The 18,429-nt window shown below is 49.9% G+C and overlaps 3 protein-coding genes across 8 annotated transcripts in view; 1 reads left to right on the top strand and 2 right to left on the bottom strand.

The window, feature by feature from the left end:
• Positions 1-1,302: 1,302 nt before the first annotated feature.
• LOC115077172 (zona pellucida sperm-binding protein 3-like) lies at positions 1,303-7,047 on the bottom strand. Its single transcript, XM_029579425.1, has 9 exons — positions 6,606-7,047; positions 4,339-4,457; positions 4,139-4,242; positions 3,887-4,064; positions 2,728-2,848; positions 2,559-2,650; positions 2,335-2,477; positions 1,772-1,870; positions 1,303-1,452 (listed from the first exon to the last, which is right to left on the bottom strand). The coding sequence occupies exons 1-9, from the start codon at positions 6,939-6,941 to the stop codon at positions 1,340-1,342; spliced, it is 1,305 nt and encodes a 434-aa protein (XP_029435285.1). The 5' UTR covers positions 6,942-7,047; the 3' UTR covers positions 1,303-1,339.
• Positions 7,048-9,139: 2,092 nt separating this feature from the next.
• Positions 9,140-12,050, bottom strand: LOC115077823 (diamine acetyltransferase 2-like). Its single transcript, XM_029580115.1, has 6 exons — positions 11,787-12,050; positions 11,378-11,429; positions 10,715-10,798; positions 10,244-10,345; positions 9,732-9,772; positions 9,140-9,431 (listed from the first exon to the last, which is right to left on the bottom strand). Exons 1-6 carry the CDS (start codon positions 11,961-11,963, stop codon positions 9,252-9,254), a joined length of 636 nt encoding a protein of 211 aa, XP_029435975.1. The 5' UTR covers positions 11,964-12,050; the 3' UTR covers positions 9,140-9,251.
• Positions 12,051-14,977: 2,927 nt separating this feature from the next.
• Positions 14,978-18,429, top strand: part of SENP3 (SUMO specific peptidase 3) — a 38,099-nt gene continuing 34,647 nt past the window's right edge. The window contains exons 1-3 of one of the 6 annotated variants that reach the window (XM_029580114.1): positions 14,983-15,132; positions 15,723-15,741; positions 16,789-17,936. In XM_029580114.1, the coding sequence (XP_029435974.1) occupies positions 16,802-17,936 (1,135 nt within the window). In that variant the 5' untranslated portion in view covers positions 14,983-15,132; positions 15,723-15,741; positions 16,789-16,801. Of the gene's footprint in view, positions 15,133-15,193; positions 15,464-15,722; positions 15,742-16,105; positions 16,318-16,788; positions 17,937-18,429 lie in introns of those variants that run through there. The other 5 variants (XM_029580111.1, XM_029580110.1, XM_029580113.1 and 2 more) reach the window with 5 other exon arrangements.

Genomic DNA, 18,429 nt, shown 5'->3' on the forward strand with positions numbered 1-18,429 from the left:
CTTCTCCCCTCCCCACCCGGGCATATGCTAGGTTGTCAAGCTTTGGAGAACTCCAGAAATGTTACCTAACCCCTTACAGCCCTATGTCCCCCCAGCATTTCAAGTCATGAAAAGGGTCAGCCAGTCTCCCCCCCTGTTATTTGAGGCCTCTTTAGGGCAGCTGTATATGTAGCCATCTTAACTCTTAGCATGAATTTAGTTTACAGAAGTCCCATTCATCTAGTTCTACTTGCAGGTGAGAGTTACCCAGAGGGATGTAGGCATTTTATATACCCTCATGCCAAAAGAATAGCACAACAGTTTACAAGAGCAACACTCACATCAACATAAGCAACTCTACATAAAACAGTCTGGCGTTCAAGGAGCAGGGGAGAGACCAGGAGCAAGTGCCTAGCTCTGACCACTTCAGTCCTCCCTCTCCATGGTGCTTGCCACAGACTCCTGAAGGGGGGGGGGGGGGGTGAAAACTGCAGCAACTGGAACGATGCATACATCCATCTGTTAAACAAGATGGCATGTCTTAACACAGGCAAGGGGTTATTGTGCAGACGCATGCTCTGAAATACCACTTACAGGGCCCAGTGCTAGACTCCTACCACTGCCCATGGATATGGTGGCCCTGCCAGGGCCAGTCAAACTGCTTCTGTAGCAGGGCCATGTGCAGGATATGAGATCAGAGCTAGTTACTTAAGGGCTATGGCACAAGTCTTGCCCCTTGCTAAAAGCCATAAGAGGCATCCAATACCCCCCCCCCCAAGCTATCTTGGCTGCAACTACTGTAGTGGGTATAGTGCAACCCCCCCCCCCCCCCCCGTACTCTCCAGTGCTGAAGCAGGTGCCTGCAGAGTGACCTTAAGCTCTGGAGTCAGGCTAGGACAACTGGCTCCATACAGCTAGCCTAGTACTTCCATGGCTTTCCAGCATGATGGCCAGAGCTGCTAGTTGAGCTCATCCTATCACTGGTTTAACAGGAAAGCTGCTGGCTGAGCCACCACCACCCTAGGAGGGGTAGATAGCATGGAGAAGATGCTGCACTGGAAAGAGGACAGAGTGGTGGGATGCTGGCATGCCATGGAGAGACTTGGTCCTAGAGGGGGTGCTGTGCTGGAGTTGCTTCCAATGCAGAAGGTCTAGGAGGCCCAATAGCCTTGTACCAGCCCCGGGTGTCAGTGAGCACAAGTGGCTGGGTCAGGTATTAGCCAAGAGCTGCATCTCCTGAGAGACTGCACTTTAACCTCATCCTTTAGGTGCTATGACAGGAGCAATAAGGCCTCACAGGCAGAGAGCAGAGGACACCAGAAGTCTTTTTTGCTTTTTTTTTTTATTGTACAGAAAATAGTTAACTAGAATTTTTGCACCTTTTGACAAAAAGCACCATCCCCAAGACAGCAGAAAGCACCAGGGTAAGTGCTGCTATGACCAAAGCTGTCACCATCCAGGAGTTCAGCATTCCTGCAAGGAATAAGAGGTAGTGTCAGATTGCATCAAGAGCCAGCCACATGCTCTGCTAGACACCCCCCCCCCACAAGTACTTGTTAGGGAAAGAAACTCAGATTCCAAGCTAATTTATGTTTTAATCAGGGTCCCACCCTGAGCCTTCAGGGAGCTTGATGCTGTTTACAGTTCTCCTGTGCCTGGAGCAATATTCCTCCAAGGAGAGGAGCCCACGTGAACATAAGCAAGCCCATCATGCCCTGGTTTGATGGAGGGACCAGGAGCCAGGTCAAGTCACATGGAAATGAGGAATGACTATAGCCAAGTTCAGACATACCTTGTGGCTCTGCCGTGAGCTCATGAGAGGCTTCCAAGGGGGCTGCCTGCAGGACAGAGATTGGCCTCAGCTGGACAGCAGCCACAGATTCTGCCACATCTGTATTGGGGAAAGTTTGACATTTATTTATTTATAACTTTTATATACCGAGGTTCAATTAACAAGATTAATTATCACATGAGAGATCTGATGTTTTGAGTTTCCACTCCCCTCCCAAGGTGCATGAACTAAGTAAGTTTTGGGTAGGGAAGATGGAGAGAGACTTCAGCAAGTAGTGGGTTGACTACCAGAGCTAGTCTATGCAGTAGTCCCCTCCCTTTGGAGTACAGAATACTACTCCCAGTTCCTTGAAACTAGGAGGGTAGCTGTCCAGAATTAATTTGACCTGATACACCAACGTGCATTGGGCTTTTAAGCGCAGCATTCCTATTTCTGCTCGAGTGTTGGGAGATCAGCCCTTGTTACTGTGGTATGCAGGAGTGCCAGTAAGATGTACTGCTTGTGCATGCCACAGGGGGGGGGGGGGCACAACTTGTGCAGGCACCTTCTGTTCCTGAACTCACCAGGAAGGGACGTGACAGATCTCTTTCCTATCCTTCTAGGCACTGGGAAGAATGGTCTTGAGCTCCTGCGCAGTCCAAGGACCCCACAGTCCTTAGTCTCACAACAGTTGCAGATGTTGCTTGGCCCTTCTACTGCAGTCCACCTGCAAGAGAAGACCCAGCTTAAGACTTCTGCTGACCACCTTCTGCCCCAAACCCTTTAAGTAGGGGTCTCAGCTACTCACATGTGGCTGGTCTTACTGAAAGAACAAGCCTTGTGCACGGGGTCTGGTGTCTGTCCAGCTGCAGCAGCCCTCAGACTGCAGGTGATATAGATCTGGGAACAAGGGACAGGAGAATTAGGCAGTGTGGGAAGGTTAACTCAGCACTCCTCAAGCAGAGCAGAAAGCTTACCAAGGATTTGGTATCTCCAGCAAATCTGAAGGCATCAACGCTGAACTGGAGCTTCTCTGGCTGGATCCTTGGAGATCTGAAGGATGAGAGAGAGTCCTCCTGCTTCCCATCTACCAGGCATCTAAGGAGATAACAGAAGAGGGACTATGGATAACAAGTTTGCTTCAGGCAATCTGTTACAAGATACAAGTAACTCATGCTCAGAGTCCTTGGACCTTGGTCTTAATGTGGAAGATAATTTGAATATTCTATTGTGGGAAAAACAGAAAGATAAGGTGGAGTGAGCGTGTCTTGCTCCACTGAGGTTAATATGGGCACAAGCAGCAGGGAGGGGGAAGGGGGTGAGGCAATTGATGTCAACAACTTTAAATTGATGCATTGCCATTGGTTGCCCAGTAGCAAAGAAAGATTTTTGGTGCGAATTGGCAGATTTCTGCTTTCCCTCCCTCACTATAATTACGTTGTCAAAGGGATTGTTGGTGATGTGTGTTGCAGAGGAGGAAGAAAACAGAGCCCTAAGTTGTAATGTATTGTGAAGGACATTGGAGTGGGGGGTGAAATGCTTGTGTATTTTGGGGCTGCTACATGGGAAGGCCTAAAGAGAGAGGGGGCCAATGCTCAGGCTGCATGCTTACCCTTGCTGGTGGAGTGCTGCAGTGGTCTTACCAATGGGATGTGGGGGGTAAGTGAAGAGGGGCATGATGTATAAGTAGTTGTGGGGCTTGGGTTGTGTTTTATAGTAACTGCAGCCTTGTTTTAAAGCCATATTGATGTTCCTGTGTTTTGTATGGGGAGAGGTAAATTGTGAGCGAGCTGCTGGTCTTGCTTCCCTATGCTAATATTCCCATTAGCTTATAGGGTACAGCATCATTTCTTGATGCTCCAAAGAACACAAAGATATTACTTGAAAGGGGGACATGCAGAAAGCTTGCTTTGATCTCCCCCCAGTCTGAGGAGCATTCTTCCTGTAGTCCTAAGGTCAGAATTGGAAACCCTACATTATCCCACAGGAAATGTTAATCTGCTGTCTGGGAATTAGATAGCAATTGTGCATCAAGCCACTAATTGAGTTCTTGTTTTCCATGCATACTGGTGCATCCCAGGATGCAACTGGATAACAAGCCTCTTCCCCCAAGTTTGAGTGACCAGCAGGCCTTACCCATAGGAGTCAATAATGCTGTATCTGGGACTGGAGTCCCTGTCTGGAGATACTGTAGCCACACAGCTATCAATGAAGACTGTCAGAGGTGCATGGTCTCCAGGCTTGACAGAGGCCTCAATGTGGATCTCATCACCCAGGTGGAACACAGTGGAAGTTCTCTCAGCACTCCAGTCATCTGAAAATTCAAGATGTTTAGTGCAAGCAGATTCCTACAAGTGAATTCCTGTTAGAAGCTGTATTCCCATTTACCATTCATCAGCCGCAAGGAGAAAGCCAGCCTCTCTTCTGCAAAGATGGTAGAGCTGAAGGGAGCCCAGGTTGGCTTGATGGCCTTGCTACTTACATTGCCAGTCCTGCAGAGATTGGAGAGACCAGGGATTTAGGTCAACTACAGGAGGAGGATAGTCAGCTGTGGGAACAGGATGGGGAGGGTTGCACATTCACCTTACCTTGGGTAAGTACACTGAATGGGAATGACAGCTGGATTGCTCCTGATGATAACTTGGTTGCCCGAAGGGGTTGGGTTATAGGACAGGTGTGTGCTGTAGACCAGCGAGTCTAGAGTCATCTAGAGAGACAGTGATACAGAATTAAGTTAAGAAGCTTCCCTGAAAAAAGGGCTCTATAGGAGGTCCATGCTAGCTGATGAGAGTCTAAATTTGAGATAAGAGGCCATCACCTTCACTTTTAGCTTGAGATTAAGGGTTCCAACTTCCATTAGATGGGCTCCATGGACCATCCCCATCTAGAACCTGCCTAGAATAAAGGTAAATCACTAAACTGGCACTTAACTATATATAGCCCAAAAGTTAGGAGCCCAAGCCACAGATAATACAGAGATCTATGGTGCACAAAACTAAGAAAGTGGAGCTTCTAGCTTCATTAGCTAATAAAGTGTGTGCCTATAGTTGTGCACAATTTAGTCACATGCTTTTTTGTGACTATACCACAGATAATACAAAGTCAGATTGAGTGGCTTAATCCTCCTACAATTGTGCTCTGGTCAGTTTCTTTAAGGTCCACATAAGACAAGCCTATAACATTGACTAGGGGTGCCTGGATTGTTACTTGGCTTCAGCAGAGGATACTCAGCTTTATTCTGGGGGAAAGATCTGGAGAGTTTAAATTTAACTTTAGAAGCCAATTTCTCCTACTTACAGGATGTTAAAATAGCTTCTTGGATTTACAAGAAGAGTCCAATTTACATGCAGATATGCCACCTACACAGATGTTGCCCAACAATATTTGTTATAGCTTACTGGTGAGGAGTGTCTGCAGCAGACACTCCTCCCACTGATGCTCCTTGGGACTTTGGGCAAGTCACTTCCTTCTCTAGGACAGGGAGTGAGATTTGAGAAGGCTCTTCTCCCATTTGTGACTATGGGGATAGGGAAAGTTTAGTAAATGAAGTCCATACAATATAAGCCCTCTGGGGCAGGGAGCTACCTGTTGTAGGTGGTAGCAAGCCACTGAGCTTGTATTTGGAAAGCCGAGAGCACTGATGTTGATAGCCTTATGGAGTTGCTGATTTCTCGTGCTTTTGATTATTGCACTAAGAATCACTAAATGCCAAGCCTGAGCTGACCTGCCTGCTTATTAAGCAGAGTAGGATTTTTTTTTTTTTTTATTATTTCAGCTCCGGAAGTTGTTTTCCCCGCTGTGTTGCATTCCACTTTGCAAGTGACTAGGCTGGGTCTTCTTAGTTTCTTCCCACGAAGCTGTTCCATCACCCCCGCGAATCGTTAACACCTTGCTTAACGGGAGCTGTACCCCGACATGTACGACCGAGTGCGAAACATGCCGGCGTTGCCGGTCAGACTCCAGCTCCTCCCATGTTGAGAGAGAGCCCGCCTCCCTCGGCCAGGTGCTTACTCTTCGGTTGAGGGGCTGCTCAGCAAGCCTCGCCTTAGGGCAGGAGGCCTGACAGAAGAGTTTGTAACACAGAGACGGCCCCTAAGCAGCCGCCAGGCTCCCGTCTGGGGCCTGCCCCGCCCCTTTCCGTGATCGGATAAGTGAAAGGCTCGAGTGTGGTTTAATAGGACGCCCCTTGCCTTACCCACTACAGCCTGCGCCTCCGCCTTCTTGGGGGCTTTAAGAGGGGCCTTTTTTCCCCCCTATAAACCAGTATTCGCCTGAAGGAGCGTTAGTTAACCCCACTCTTCAGATTTACCACCTAAACCCGGGCATCCCTGTCAAGCTTTGAGATCTTGAGCTGCAGAGAGTTTAATCCCGGCCACTCAAAGCGAGACACAGGCCATGGTTTTGTTAGCAGCAGTCAGCCTGCTGCGAGGACTCGATTACCTGCCAGCTGAAGGCTTTAGTCAGACCTTGAAGGCCATTAGGCGAGGCCTTGCCCCCGGCCAGCAAGCCTGAGGCATGGCCTATACCCGTGCGCCTGGGCCAGTCTCCAGGACACACGTGACTCGGAGCAAGCCCGTGCAACTCTTCCCTCCCAGCAAGAGTTTATTCCGTTTTACCCCCTCCATGAACATAGGACCCCTGTAAGAGCCCCAACCCATTAGCCCATGTAGCCAAAGCGGCAGAATGAGTCAGCACCAGCTCATGCAAGCCATGAAGGAGAAGAGCTAGCAGCAGACCTGGCCTACAGAGCCGGCACTCAGCATGGGCCCAGCCTCGTACAGCACTGACACCACGAGGGCCCAAGCTCTCAGGGGAGGCACAGAGAGGACGCATGCAGAAACGACTCCCATCTTACCTGCAGGCTGCTGCCGCACTCGTGGAGCCCCACGTCGAAGGTGGCCGTGGCGGCGTCTCCTGCCCCAGGCTCGGGCTTGCAGGAAGCGGGACCCAGGCGGAGGTCAGCAGCTTTGATCGGCCGCCCCGTGCCGAACAGATCCCTCTGCACGGTCACCACCATCCGAGCCTCTTTGCACCGAACTGCGACGGGGGGCGGGCCCCCAGCCTCGGGCGGACCGGAGCGAAGCCAGGGGACGAGGACCCCGGGAGGTCTGCGATCAGAGAGCGAGCCCCAGGCGGTGGCACCGAGCAGCCCGAGGAGGAACCCGAAGACCAATCTCACTCTCTGCCCCATCCTGACTGCTGCTGCCGTAACCCCAGCACACTGAGAGCTGGGGGAGCCCTTTATTCCCCCTCCCTGGAGCAGGTAATCATGACTCCAGCCCCCTGAAGGCAATCGAGACAAGTGGAAATTTGCACCAGCTGTGAGCAGGGGCAATCCTTGCTGGCTGGAAAGCTGACAAGGATCTCGGAGGTACCTGCCTAAAAAAAAAAATAATAATAATAGGGCGCTAAAGGGCAATTCATTTTTAAAGACTGTACCCGCTTTTTCTGTTGGGTAAGGCTTTTTTTTGTTTGTCACTTTGTGCGTTTATCACGGGAAAGGCAGGATATAATTTAATGATCCAATCAAGACGGGAAGGAGAAGCGGGTGTGAGCTGGGGCAGCTTTCCTCATAGTAACTTTCACCAACTCTGATGTGCCCTCTTCCTGCCACCTCCCCCGCCGAGCACTCTTCAGATGATAAGAGGGATGGAATGATTTCCCTATTGGCAAGGAGACCGCTGAGGGGCGATATGATCGAGGTCTATAAAATAACGAGTGGAATGAGTAAATGTTAATAGGTTGTTTAGAATGACTAGAGAACATTCAATGAAGTTAATAGGTGATTCATTTAAAGCTAATAAAAGAAAATATGTTTTTACTCGACACATAATTAAGCTCTGGAATTCATTGCCAGAGGATGTGGTGAAAGCTGAGGAAAAGAGTTGCAGAAATCCACCGCTTATTCTTGGGATAAGCAGTTTGGAATCTGTTTACTGGTTAGGATCCTGCTAGGTATTTGTGACTTGGATTGGTCACTGCTGGAAACAGGATATTGGGCTTGATGGACCTTTGGTCTGAAACAGTATGGCATGTTTTATGTTCTTCTGTTCTCTTTCCCCCCCCCCCCCCCCCCCCTTATCCTTTGCCCTTTTTTTTTTTTTTTGGGCCACCTTTGTCTTTCTTGATCAAGCAGGTCCACATTACATTAACGTTATCTTGTGCAAATACACCCTGGTTAATCTCAGAGTGAGTCCTGAGGAAATCTCTTGTTCAGGTCCAAGGTTGCAGTAAGGGTTACTGGCGGATTCCCGATGAAGACCGGCCCCGGGATTCGCCGCCCAGGAGATACCACGTGATCTGCCGAGCGCGGCTCCGTCACGGCCGCGCTCGGCAGATCACGTGACTAGCGCGACCGGCCCACCGGGGGATGCCCGATCCCCCGATAGGCCAATCCGCCCCTGGTTACTGGATAGTCAGCGCTGGCCAAAAAATGGTGCTTATAAGTTTAAAAAAGGATACATAACTTGTATTTGTCACAGGCAATGGCTCCGTCTTCACAAAGTCATATTTTGGCTCACCACTCTTAAAAAACAAAGAGGTAAGCTTCCTTTGCCTTCCTCTGCTGTGTCTCCCACTCCCAGCTCCCCTCTGCCCAGCTGTCCCTTTTTAAGCTGGTGCTGATGGAAGGCAGCAAGAAAGAACAAAAATATATACAAAGCACATCACACAAATAATGTTTGATTTATTTTTATACAACGATGTTCGATTTTACATATCACAACACATACAGACAACCGAGTGTATTTGTAATGTATTTTTCAAAATTTATTTACCAGTGCTTGTGGCTACCAGGCAGGACTGTCGCTCTCTGCTACCATACGGGCCGATACAGTAAAATTCGCGGGAGAGCCGGCACTCCGAGACGAGCGCCCGCTCTCCCAACGCGCGCCCAGGCCACTCTCCTTGGCGCACGGAGTATGCAAATAAAGGCCCGTGGTAAAAGGAGGCGCCTCCTTTTTGACAAGAGCGGCGGCTGTCAGCGGGTTTGACAGCGGACGCTCAATTTTACCGGCGTCTGTTCTCAAACCCGCTGACAGCCACGGGTTCGGAAAACGGACGCCGGCATAATTGAGCGTCCGTCTTCCGACCCGCGGACCGCCGGCCGATTTAAATTTTTTTTTTAAATTTTTTGTTAATTTTGGTGCACAGAAAAGCAGTTTTTTCTGCTTTTCTGTGCACTTTCCTGGTGCTGGCAGAAATTAACGCCTGCCCAAAGGCAGGCGTTAATTTCTGAAAGTAAAATGTGCGGCTTGGTTGCACATTTTACTTTCTGTATCGCGCGGGAATAACTAATAGGTCCATCAATATGCATGTTGCGGGTGCTATTAGTTTCGGGGGGGGGGGGGGGTTTTGGCCGCGCATTTTTGACGCGCTACTACCCCTTACTGTATAAGGGGTAAAAATAGCGCGTCGAAAACGCACGGCCAAACGCGGGATAATATCGGCCTGATAGAGAGAAGGTGTGTGTGTGTGTGTGTGTGTGGGGGGGGGGGAACCCTCAGCCTTTCGCAGCCCCTTCAGCCAGCGCCTGCAGGGCCTCACCCTGGAAGCGGTAGAGGTGCCAGCCCTCCGCAGCAGTCATATCCACCGCCCCCTTGGCTGTGTAGACATCTCTGGTGGCCTGGTTCCAGTCCAGCACCGACAGCTGCAGCCGGGTACAGCCCAGACTCAGGCCCACCTAGAGGAGGAAGGGAAGCGAGAGGGAGAATTGCATCCTTGCAAAGCACCTTTCCTGCCCTGCCCCTCCTCCCTCACAGTCACCGGGGCACAGGCGATACAAGAAGCCCTTAGCTGCCACAGGTTCTGTTCCTGCTTCGGAGAAATTGAAAATAAGGCTTTGAAGGTGTCTTTTTCCTCCCCCCCCTCCCCTTCCAGGCAGATTGTGAGTTTTGAGATATTTATTGGCCCCAAGTGTGGACAGGCCTCGTTCTGTAGGTCTCTGATTTAAAACAAGAGGGGATGGACATCTCAGACTTACCTTGGCAACTTTGCTCATCATATTCGTGCCAATCCCCTTTCCTAAGGGAAGAGCAAGAGGTGAAGGATTAACTAATGTCTGTGGTGGTGGATGTTCACCCGCCCCACCCCCCCCCTCTCCAATCCCACCAAGCTCGCTGTGCTGAAAGTGCAAAACTACCACCTGCAGACCCAGATTCCAATCCCACCACTGCCACCAATCTCTCACTGTGTACCGAGAGCACAGAGCCAGGCCACCTGCGACTCAGGCTCCCATTCCACTCTGCCACCAGTCTTGGGGCTGTGTGACCTGCAGGCACAGGATTCACCTTTCTCTGCTTTCTTTCTCCTTTGTTATCTCTGTCGCACAATAATGTATTGTTTCCATAACACACCCCGGAGGTGTCTGGTCATTCTCTCTTTGTCTGCTCACTCTATAAATGAGCTGTGAGATACCTTGAGCATGGACTGTGTTGAAAACTGGCTGAAGCCTTTGGGCCATCCCTTCCTCCACCCCTCCCCCACCCCCCATACCTCTGAATTCTGGCATGACATACAGATCCTCCAGAAATATGCTTCGGCCCTTCCAGGTGCTGTAAGTGAAGAAATAGAGGGCATAGCCAATGATCCTGAACCCTGCAAAACCACAAAACCAGTGGCATCACTCTCCAGCAGGTGCAACTAATTGACAAAACCATTATCAGATGCCTCAGACTAACCACCTTACAGTACTGAAATGGCAGGAGGGTGCTGCAGGGCAGGAATGAGGTGCATTGGCAGATCTGTCATCAGTACTGGAATAGCGAGGGTGGGAGGTGCCATGGCACAGGACTGAGGTGCACTGGCAAATTTGTGTGTTGGGGGGGGGTCCCATTATCAATACTGGAATAGTAAGGGGGGGCTGCTTGCTGCAGGGCAGGAATGAGGTGCATTGGCAGATCTGTGTGCATGGAGCACGCAGCAGTATGTGGGTTTTTGGGGTGTTTTTGTTTGGGTTTTTTTTACCGTCTTTGCTTCTCTGCTCAGGGTGGAGCTCAGCAACCAAGCATTGATAGAAGGGATTCTTGGCAAAGCCGTCCTTCTGTAACACTGAAATGAAAGAGAGAGGGAGGGAGATGGAGAAGGAGCAAGAAAGCCATGAGAAGAAAGGGTAAATAAACAAAGAGGAGGAGTAAAGGGGGGATTTCAGAAAAACACACACACACACGTCAGGAAAATGGACGCTCATAAACATGGGAGTCCGTTCCCCTAACCCTCGCACAGCCACTTCTCCTGGGAGCCCGATGCCATGCACGCGTTAGGGGCGCGCAATCTACCCTTAGCGCATCCTATTTAGAGCGGCGGCTCGTTTGCCTGTTTCATCGAGCGCCCAGGAGAGGCGATTGCGCTCGTGTTAAAAAAAACAAAACAAAAAACGTGTCCAGCTTGGACGCACATTTTTAGCGCGCTGGCACTGCATCGGCCTGGTAGTGTCCAGGGCCCAGGGTGCCCGGAAGGGAGCGATTACAAAATGTTGAAAAATCCACAGCTACTGGCAAACGAAGGCTTGTGGCGCCCGTCTTGACTGAGCAGAACGCCCAGAGGAAGCAGCACTGAAGCAGAGACCTCTGTCCCCCAAGCCCCAGCATTCAGAGGTGCAAAAACCCCCCTGCTCTGCATCCGTCTCACCTTCTTCAGTCATTTCTACTTGTTCAGATGACTTCTCAAATTCCGCCAGCTCCTGGGGGACAAGAAGAAAGCTGGGTCACTTCTTAGCATTTTCGGACCAGATAGGTTCATTGTAATATGAGCAAAGGTGGAGGTGAAAGAGATCCTCAGACTGCCTTTCTGACTTCCTCCGGCAGCCCCATGCAAGGATCAGACTGCCCTGGCACCTCCAGCTCGGTGTCTGGTCAGCCTGATTTTTGTGACTGAGGGCTCCTCTCCCTGGCACTGCCGTCCAAGCCTCTCGGGAAGCCTTTGCCATGGGGGGGAGCTCCTACCCCTGGACCCTGACACCGCTGTCCGAAGCATCAGGTTGCCTCTTCTCGACTCTGCTGGCCCAGCACCTGCTCAGACTGCCTTTGGGAGCTCTCACCCTGATCAGGCGCATTATATCCTTGCAGTCCTCAGCCCTGGCCAGCCAGATGTCGCACTCCATCATGAGAACCTGCACTGGGATGCCCTCTCTCCGGGGTGGCACACAGCGGATCGACTTTCTATGCTTCTCCAAACCCGGCCGGAGGGAACAGCTAGAGAGCGTCTCCTGTACCATGCGGTGTAAGCGCCACGGCCCGACATCAAAGCAGCTGCCCGAAGCTGGTACTTTGCCCTGCTGATCACCACCACCCCTGCCCTACGCTGTGGTACAATCAGCAAGATCCCACCCCCCCTCCCGTTTAAAGAGACAGTATGCAAATACAGGGCACATTTCCACAAGGCTCGGCCGTGAGTTTGTGCGTCCCATGTGCAGCTGTCTCGTCCTCTTGAAATCTTTCTTCAGCCGTTCTTGGTGCTGTCTCTGCCCCTAACGTTGCAATTGTCAACTAGGGCCAAAGCAAAAAACGGCCCTTACTCCTCTCTCCTCTCCCACCAAGCTCCAGAGCAAGCCCAGAGGGAGCGATTTGATTGTTATCCTCTCGTGTTTGCATACTTTTGGTCCTCTCTTAGTTCTTATTCTTTCTGGTGTCCTCCCTTTGTCTTTTCTCTTTCAGTTTTCTCTCTTTCTACTTTGTCTCTTTTCTCCCGAGTGGATATTTTAATATCTTCTCTTCCTGTTATTCCTGCATGCACCCCTTTCTCTTGTACTCTCCTTTCTCCATCCCCTTCCTCCTCCATTATCTCCCTCGATTCCTTCTTCCCACCCCTAATCCAGGATCCTCCTCCCCACTCCGTGTTGTCCCCAGCCCGCTAGCTTTCCTTTCTCCTTTCCTGCCATCCAGTACTTGGTGCTTTTATCATTCAGCCTGTCTTGATAGATCCTTCTGTCCCTCTGTCTCACTGTCCTTCTCCCTGCCACCACCCATTCCTAGTCCTCGACTCCTTTTCCTCCATCTCCAGTTATTTTTTTTATCTCTCTCACCTTTCACCTTTTCATCTTCATCATCCTTTCATCCAGGGTCTCTATCCCTCCCCCTCATCATATCTTTACTCTCTCTGTCCTTTGTCCTCTCTCCTATCCCCCCCCCCCTCCCTGACTCCTCTCTCTCTCTCTCTCTCCATTCTGGTTATTTTTCATCTTTCTCCTTGTCCCCCATCTAAGGTTTGATCTCTTTCCCTCCTATTCTTAGGCTTTCCCCCCACCTCCCAGAAACCCAGTGCAGCATGGTCTTCTCTTCCCCCGACTTGCTCTGTCCTGCACTCCCCAATAGGGTTGAGTCTGACCTGTTCTGCCAGTTCCATTCCCCCCTCCCCCAAAGCCCTTGGCAACAAAAGCAGCTCTTTAAAAAGTTTCCCCTTCTGCTGCCAAGCAGAACAAGTCTCACAGTAGCCATGAGAACTACAGGAATATGTGTGACTCATATTGTGTGACTGGCCCTGTGAAACAGTGGACAGTAACACAGCATTAAGTGCCTCTTCTGCCCGCAAGCCAGGGTGAGGGAGAGAAGACTGGGAGGGCAGAAAAGGCAGGGCCACACTTAAGATCAGGTTGGAGTTTAGGAGATAGCCTGCCAAAGCAGGAGTCTCCCACTGAATGCAGGAGACTTGGCAAGTCTGCGGCTCTTCCTGGTAATGCTAGCTAAGAGAGAGAAGCATTGGTAGCAGGATATTAGCATGAGGCCTATGAGTTCAGTGCACTGTTCACAGTTCCTGCAGTGACCCCCATGTATACCATGCTTCTGGCACTAGGAAGATATAGGGGCCGATGTAATAAGGTATGCTGAAGTTGCCGCTGGCTTGTACACGTCTTCCCATGCAAAGCCCTATATGGATATGTAATAAGGGTTTTGTGAATGGGGGAAAAAGCGCATACAAGTGCATTTACAGATCGCGTTTTTTCTGTGTGAGTGCATACTAATAGCATGCAAAGGAGGCAATTATCTATTTATGGGCAATGCAGGGAACCGTGCTTACAGGGAGATCGGGTTAGTGCGAGTTTTTAATGCAGGTTTTTAGCACCTGGGTCAGGGCAGGAGGTAAGTGAAATCGCCAGTGTCGAGAACATTTTTTTGATACTTTTGCAGGTCAGCCAAGTGGCGGACAGAATGGGTAGAAAGAAGGCAGCTTCTCAATGAGGCAGAATTGCCGATCTGCATTTCACGCTCTCACTAGCAGTCAGAGTTCGTTTGTGAAGGAGTTAGATATTGTGCTACCCATCTTCATTTCAACTTCTGGACCACTGATTTATTCATTTTTTGAAAAAGGCTTTTGCCCCGAGAATCAAAGGCTGCTGTTCAAACGCTGATGGGTGTCCATGCAAGGTTTCTGCATGGACGTCTGCACGTTTTTACTACATAGGGCCACGAGCGTGCGTTGCTGTGTGCATTATGGCGCATATGTTTGGTGTGTGTGGATTTTATGCACAACCTCATCCCGCATTTCCACTGTGTTTTGCCACATGTGCCCAAAAAAAATCCACGCAGATTTCAGTGCAGGTCTTATTATGTCGGCCCTATAATGAGGCAGGGGAGATTGCAAGAGAGTTGAGTCAAGTTGAGTTTTGTCTTATCCGAAGGAGGGAACAGGATTGCTGGTTTTAAGCTTTTACTTGTTGCCAACCCAAGCTGAGTTTTTCCATGCCTGTTCTTGGCTGTATTTATATTTCAGGTGTATCAGGTTGGTGCCGTCTGGAGCTTCTACCCATTAAATGACTGCCTGCCTACAAACGGGACAGCAACTCCTGACTTAAGGACTTATGAGGGTGGTGGAGTAATAAAATATTATATTTTACTTATTCAATGACATAAAAGACAGTAAATGGCCCGTCTTTTTAAGTAAGCAGTTGATTTCCTATAAGCTAAAACAATTCATCAAATAAAAATGAAAACACATTGGATTAAAAAAAAATAAATACATGTTATTATTCATTTTAATTTTCTTCCGGTTCCCGAGTGTTTGCTTTATAAAATGTGGGTTTAATTCAATTCTCAAAAAGAAACAATGGCGCCTATTGTAGCGCATGTAGATGACGCAAGCCGAAGCGGTAACGGGTAGCAGGGCAGTCGAGAAAAAGTAGAGGGGGGGGGGTGAAAGGTGGGTGAGCGTCGCGTTTTATAATACGTCACGATTTTCGCTTGAGGGCGGTAGAGTATTAGCAATTGTTAAAAAAAAAAAAAGCAAGAGAATGCACCCGATAGAGTGAAGCACGAGACCCGATCCAAGCCTTCTAGCGGCCATCTTCGATGAGGGCTACGCAACGGATTTCCGGTCCTTTCTGACCATGATAACGGCAGCACTGAACGGCTATCGAATCTTCTTGCGTGTCCCTCGCTCCCATCCCCAAGGTTTTGTAGTCAGCATCGAAACAGCAAGAAGAGAAAGGGAGGGGAGAGGGGTTGCGCCCTGCTTGCCTTTACCCAGTTGAAAGATGGCTGGGGAGGCGGGCAGAGAAGGCGTCGAAAGCGGTCACGTGCTGGAAGACGATGACGCGTGAATCGCGCGCCGCAGGGGGAAGGGAGGCGAGAGCTAGAGAAGCGGGGAAGGCCGCACTGGCGGCGGCGGAGTGCGGCGGAGGAGGAAGAGGAGCCGGGGGATGCGGGAAGCCCCGGGCTCACCTCGGCACTGAGACCTAGAGAGCGAGCGAGAGAGAGCGTGGGGGGGAGGTAGGTGGGTGAGGTGAGTGACCGGCGGGGTGTCTCCCCCTCCCCCACCCGGACCGGGCCCACGTGAGGGTGGGGGTAGAGATCAGCCCTGGAGCGAGAGGGTCTGTGGCGGGTGGACGGATTGAGGATCTATGTGGTGGGGAGGGGATGTGTTTGTGCATAGTACACATTTCTTACTAGGAAAAAAGATTGTGTTTGGCGGCGTTAGAGTGAGGATTTAGCCTTTTGTTTCATTTTTCTCTGAGCTGTCCCCTTTTTTTTTTTCAAAAAAGGAAGGATTTAAGTTAAAAGGTAATATCACTACCCCGCCCCCACCCCACTGCCTCCTAGTAAATACGTACGTGGACATTTCCTCCCATAGAGATCCGTGTTTAGACGCTCCGCTCTCTGTGTGCACCTGGAAGGTTCCTTGTCTTGTTCAGATGGGGGCTTTAAGCATGTATTTTTTTTCTGGGGAGTTGATAATTGCCTTGGCATCTTTACTTTGTGGTAGTAGTTGGATAAACATTTAAGAAAAAAAAAGGCAAATACAACAAAAATACTCAAATTTCTTGATTTTTTTTTTTAATTTCAAAACTATATACTTTTAAAAGCACGTTTTGGAAGACTAAAGTTTTTTGTTTGTTTCTATTCCCCCCGGTGGTTCATGCTTATAATTTTCTCCAGGTCTTGCCATATCTTGAAGAACTTCTTGTTAAAATCGTTGGTTAGGAAGTTCATGATTAGACTACTACTACTTAGCATTTCTATAGTGCTTCACAACATACCCAGTGCTGTACAAACCCACAAAATAGCGCTGGACCTAGAGGAGAACCAGATTTTCTGCCAGGGTGATGTCTTCTATTGGATCTTGGGAGAAATCATCTGGTGAGGATGCTGTACACAGCTGTTTAATAAGGTCTGGAAAACTGTGCATGGCACCCTGGCTAGATGATTCTTCAAAAATAGATATGACTTGCAGAGGATTCAGTTAAAGGTGATTAAGAAGTCTGGAGTTGCCAAATTGATTTTGACTTCTTGTAATTATTTGTGTTGCCTTTTTTTGAGTTTCTGATATTATGCTAGCATGTTTATGAGTGTATACAAAATTTAAGAGCTGCAACATATAATCTTTCTTGAATGTGAACTGATGTAGGAAAGCAGAGAAAAGGTGATGAGTGTAGGGCAGCAGTTCCAGCATGGCATTAAAGGTAGAGTTGGCTGCCAGTGCTGACCAGAAAAAACAATCTAGTTGCCAAGTTGAGAGAAAATTATTCCTCAAGTCTTGGCCAGAATTTGTGTTTGATATATCACAGCCATTCCTTCGTCCTAACACTTGCCTACTTTTCCACTTTGCAGGCCTCACGCAGCCATGAGAGAGAATGCACAGGGGAAGAACCGCTGGCGGCCAGGTGGGCTGCGTAGCTCTCGCCACCTCTCCCTCCACAGTGAGGAGGTGCTAGGCCGCAGGGAGAGGTTGCGACTGGCTCGTGGATGGGAATCGTACACCAGCAGTTTCCGGAGGATGCCAAAATCTGGTGGCTGCTTTGGCAAGGAGGAAACCCGCCGTATCCAGCTTCTGAAAAAGCAGCGCCTTGGAAGCTTCCAGGTGTCAGAGAGTGAAGAGGAGGAGGAGGAGAAGTGGAACTTGCCCATGATGTCTGGTTGGAATAATTCCAGTTCAGGGGTTCGGTGTACAACATCGCCGAGCCTCAGACTTGAGCGCAGTGGCCAGGGGAAAGCCAGCAGGGGCTGGCCATTCATGGACAGCTCCCCTCTGAATGAGAGAGGGGAGCGCAGCCACAAGGAGGAGCAGGGGAGAGGGACCGGCCACTGCAAGACAGGAAAGAAGAAGTGCGCCCCAAGGCGAAAGCGAACGATGCAGACCCTGCGGCGTCTTCTCTATTCCAAACCCTTTTCGCTGCAATTCCACTGGAGGTTCTGGGGGAAGCCGCCGTCACGGTGCCGTCGGAGAAGCAGCGGTTGCAAGCGGGGCCGTTCCTCTGTCTCCCTATCCCCTGGGTCTCAGCCAGATGAGGACTCTGCTGCCTCTTTCTGTCCCTTAAAGAAGAGCTGCCGTCTCATGCTAGGGGGTGGTGGCCCCTCTCTCTTGGGCAGAAGCCTCCATGCTGATGTCCCTGGGACTGAGCAGAGTAGCTCCATGCAGGGGATTGTTAGCGACGTGGAGTATAGTGAGGCCGAGGGGATGCTAGGCTCTGGACTGGCCAAGCCGTCCTGCTCTCCCAACGACTTGGACCAGATGGCCACTGTGGGAGACTCTGGCCGGATCAACTGCTCGGGTCTGCTGGGGGCCCTGATGGGTGATGAGGGCAACGTGTCGTCGTATCCCCAGTATACCGAGCTGCAAAGAGTCACCTTCGACGGAGCCAGCCTAGAGGATGATGAGCAGGATGCACTCGATCATGCCTCAGATTCTCACTCACCCTGCATCAGTTCCAGTGAAGATGGGCCCGGTAGGGCAGAAGCCAACCTACATTTGGATTCAGGTAACAGAAAATTCCTGGGCATTTATCTGTATGTATATATATAATGTTTGTTTTTGTTTTTTGTTTTTTTATTGCTGTATCCCTGCGGACGATAAAGACTATCCCCAGGCGTTTCTGTCCCTTCTCTTGCTATTGCGCCTCTTTAGTAACTGGTGTTCCCTGTACGTACCCAGATCAGTCCAGATGGCTGGGTTTTGCAGATGGACTGGTGTTGGTGAATCAGTGTGCATGTCCTGTGGTGCCTGCACTCCTCCAGTTTGTCTCCATGCTCATGGCATAGGCCCCTTTTTTGCTCATGTTTGGCATGTGACCTTGAAACAGAATAGGCACTGTTTTGAACAACTTTCTTACAATCTTTGTGTACCAAGGACGCTTCTCAGTTAGGTGCACAGTTTGAAGTCTCTTTATAATAAATTGAGGTTCTCCTCCTCTCCCACAAGGGTCTGACTGTAGATGGGTAACTGTATACATGCCAGATTTCTTGTTTGTGTCC

This window comes from Rhinatrema bivittatum, chromosome 16 (assembly GCF_901001135.1).
Source record: "Rhinatrema bivittatum chromosome 16, aRhiBiv1.1, whole genome shotgun sequence".
Classification (NCBI taxonomy): Eukaryota; Metazoa; Chordata; class Amphibia; order Gymnophiona; family Rhinatrematidae; genus Rhinatrema; species Rhinatrema bivittatum.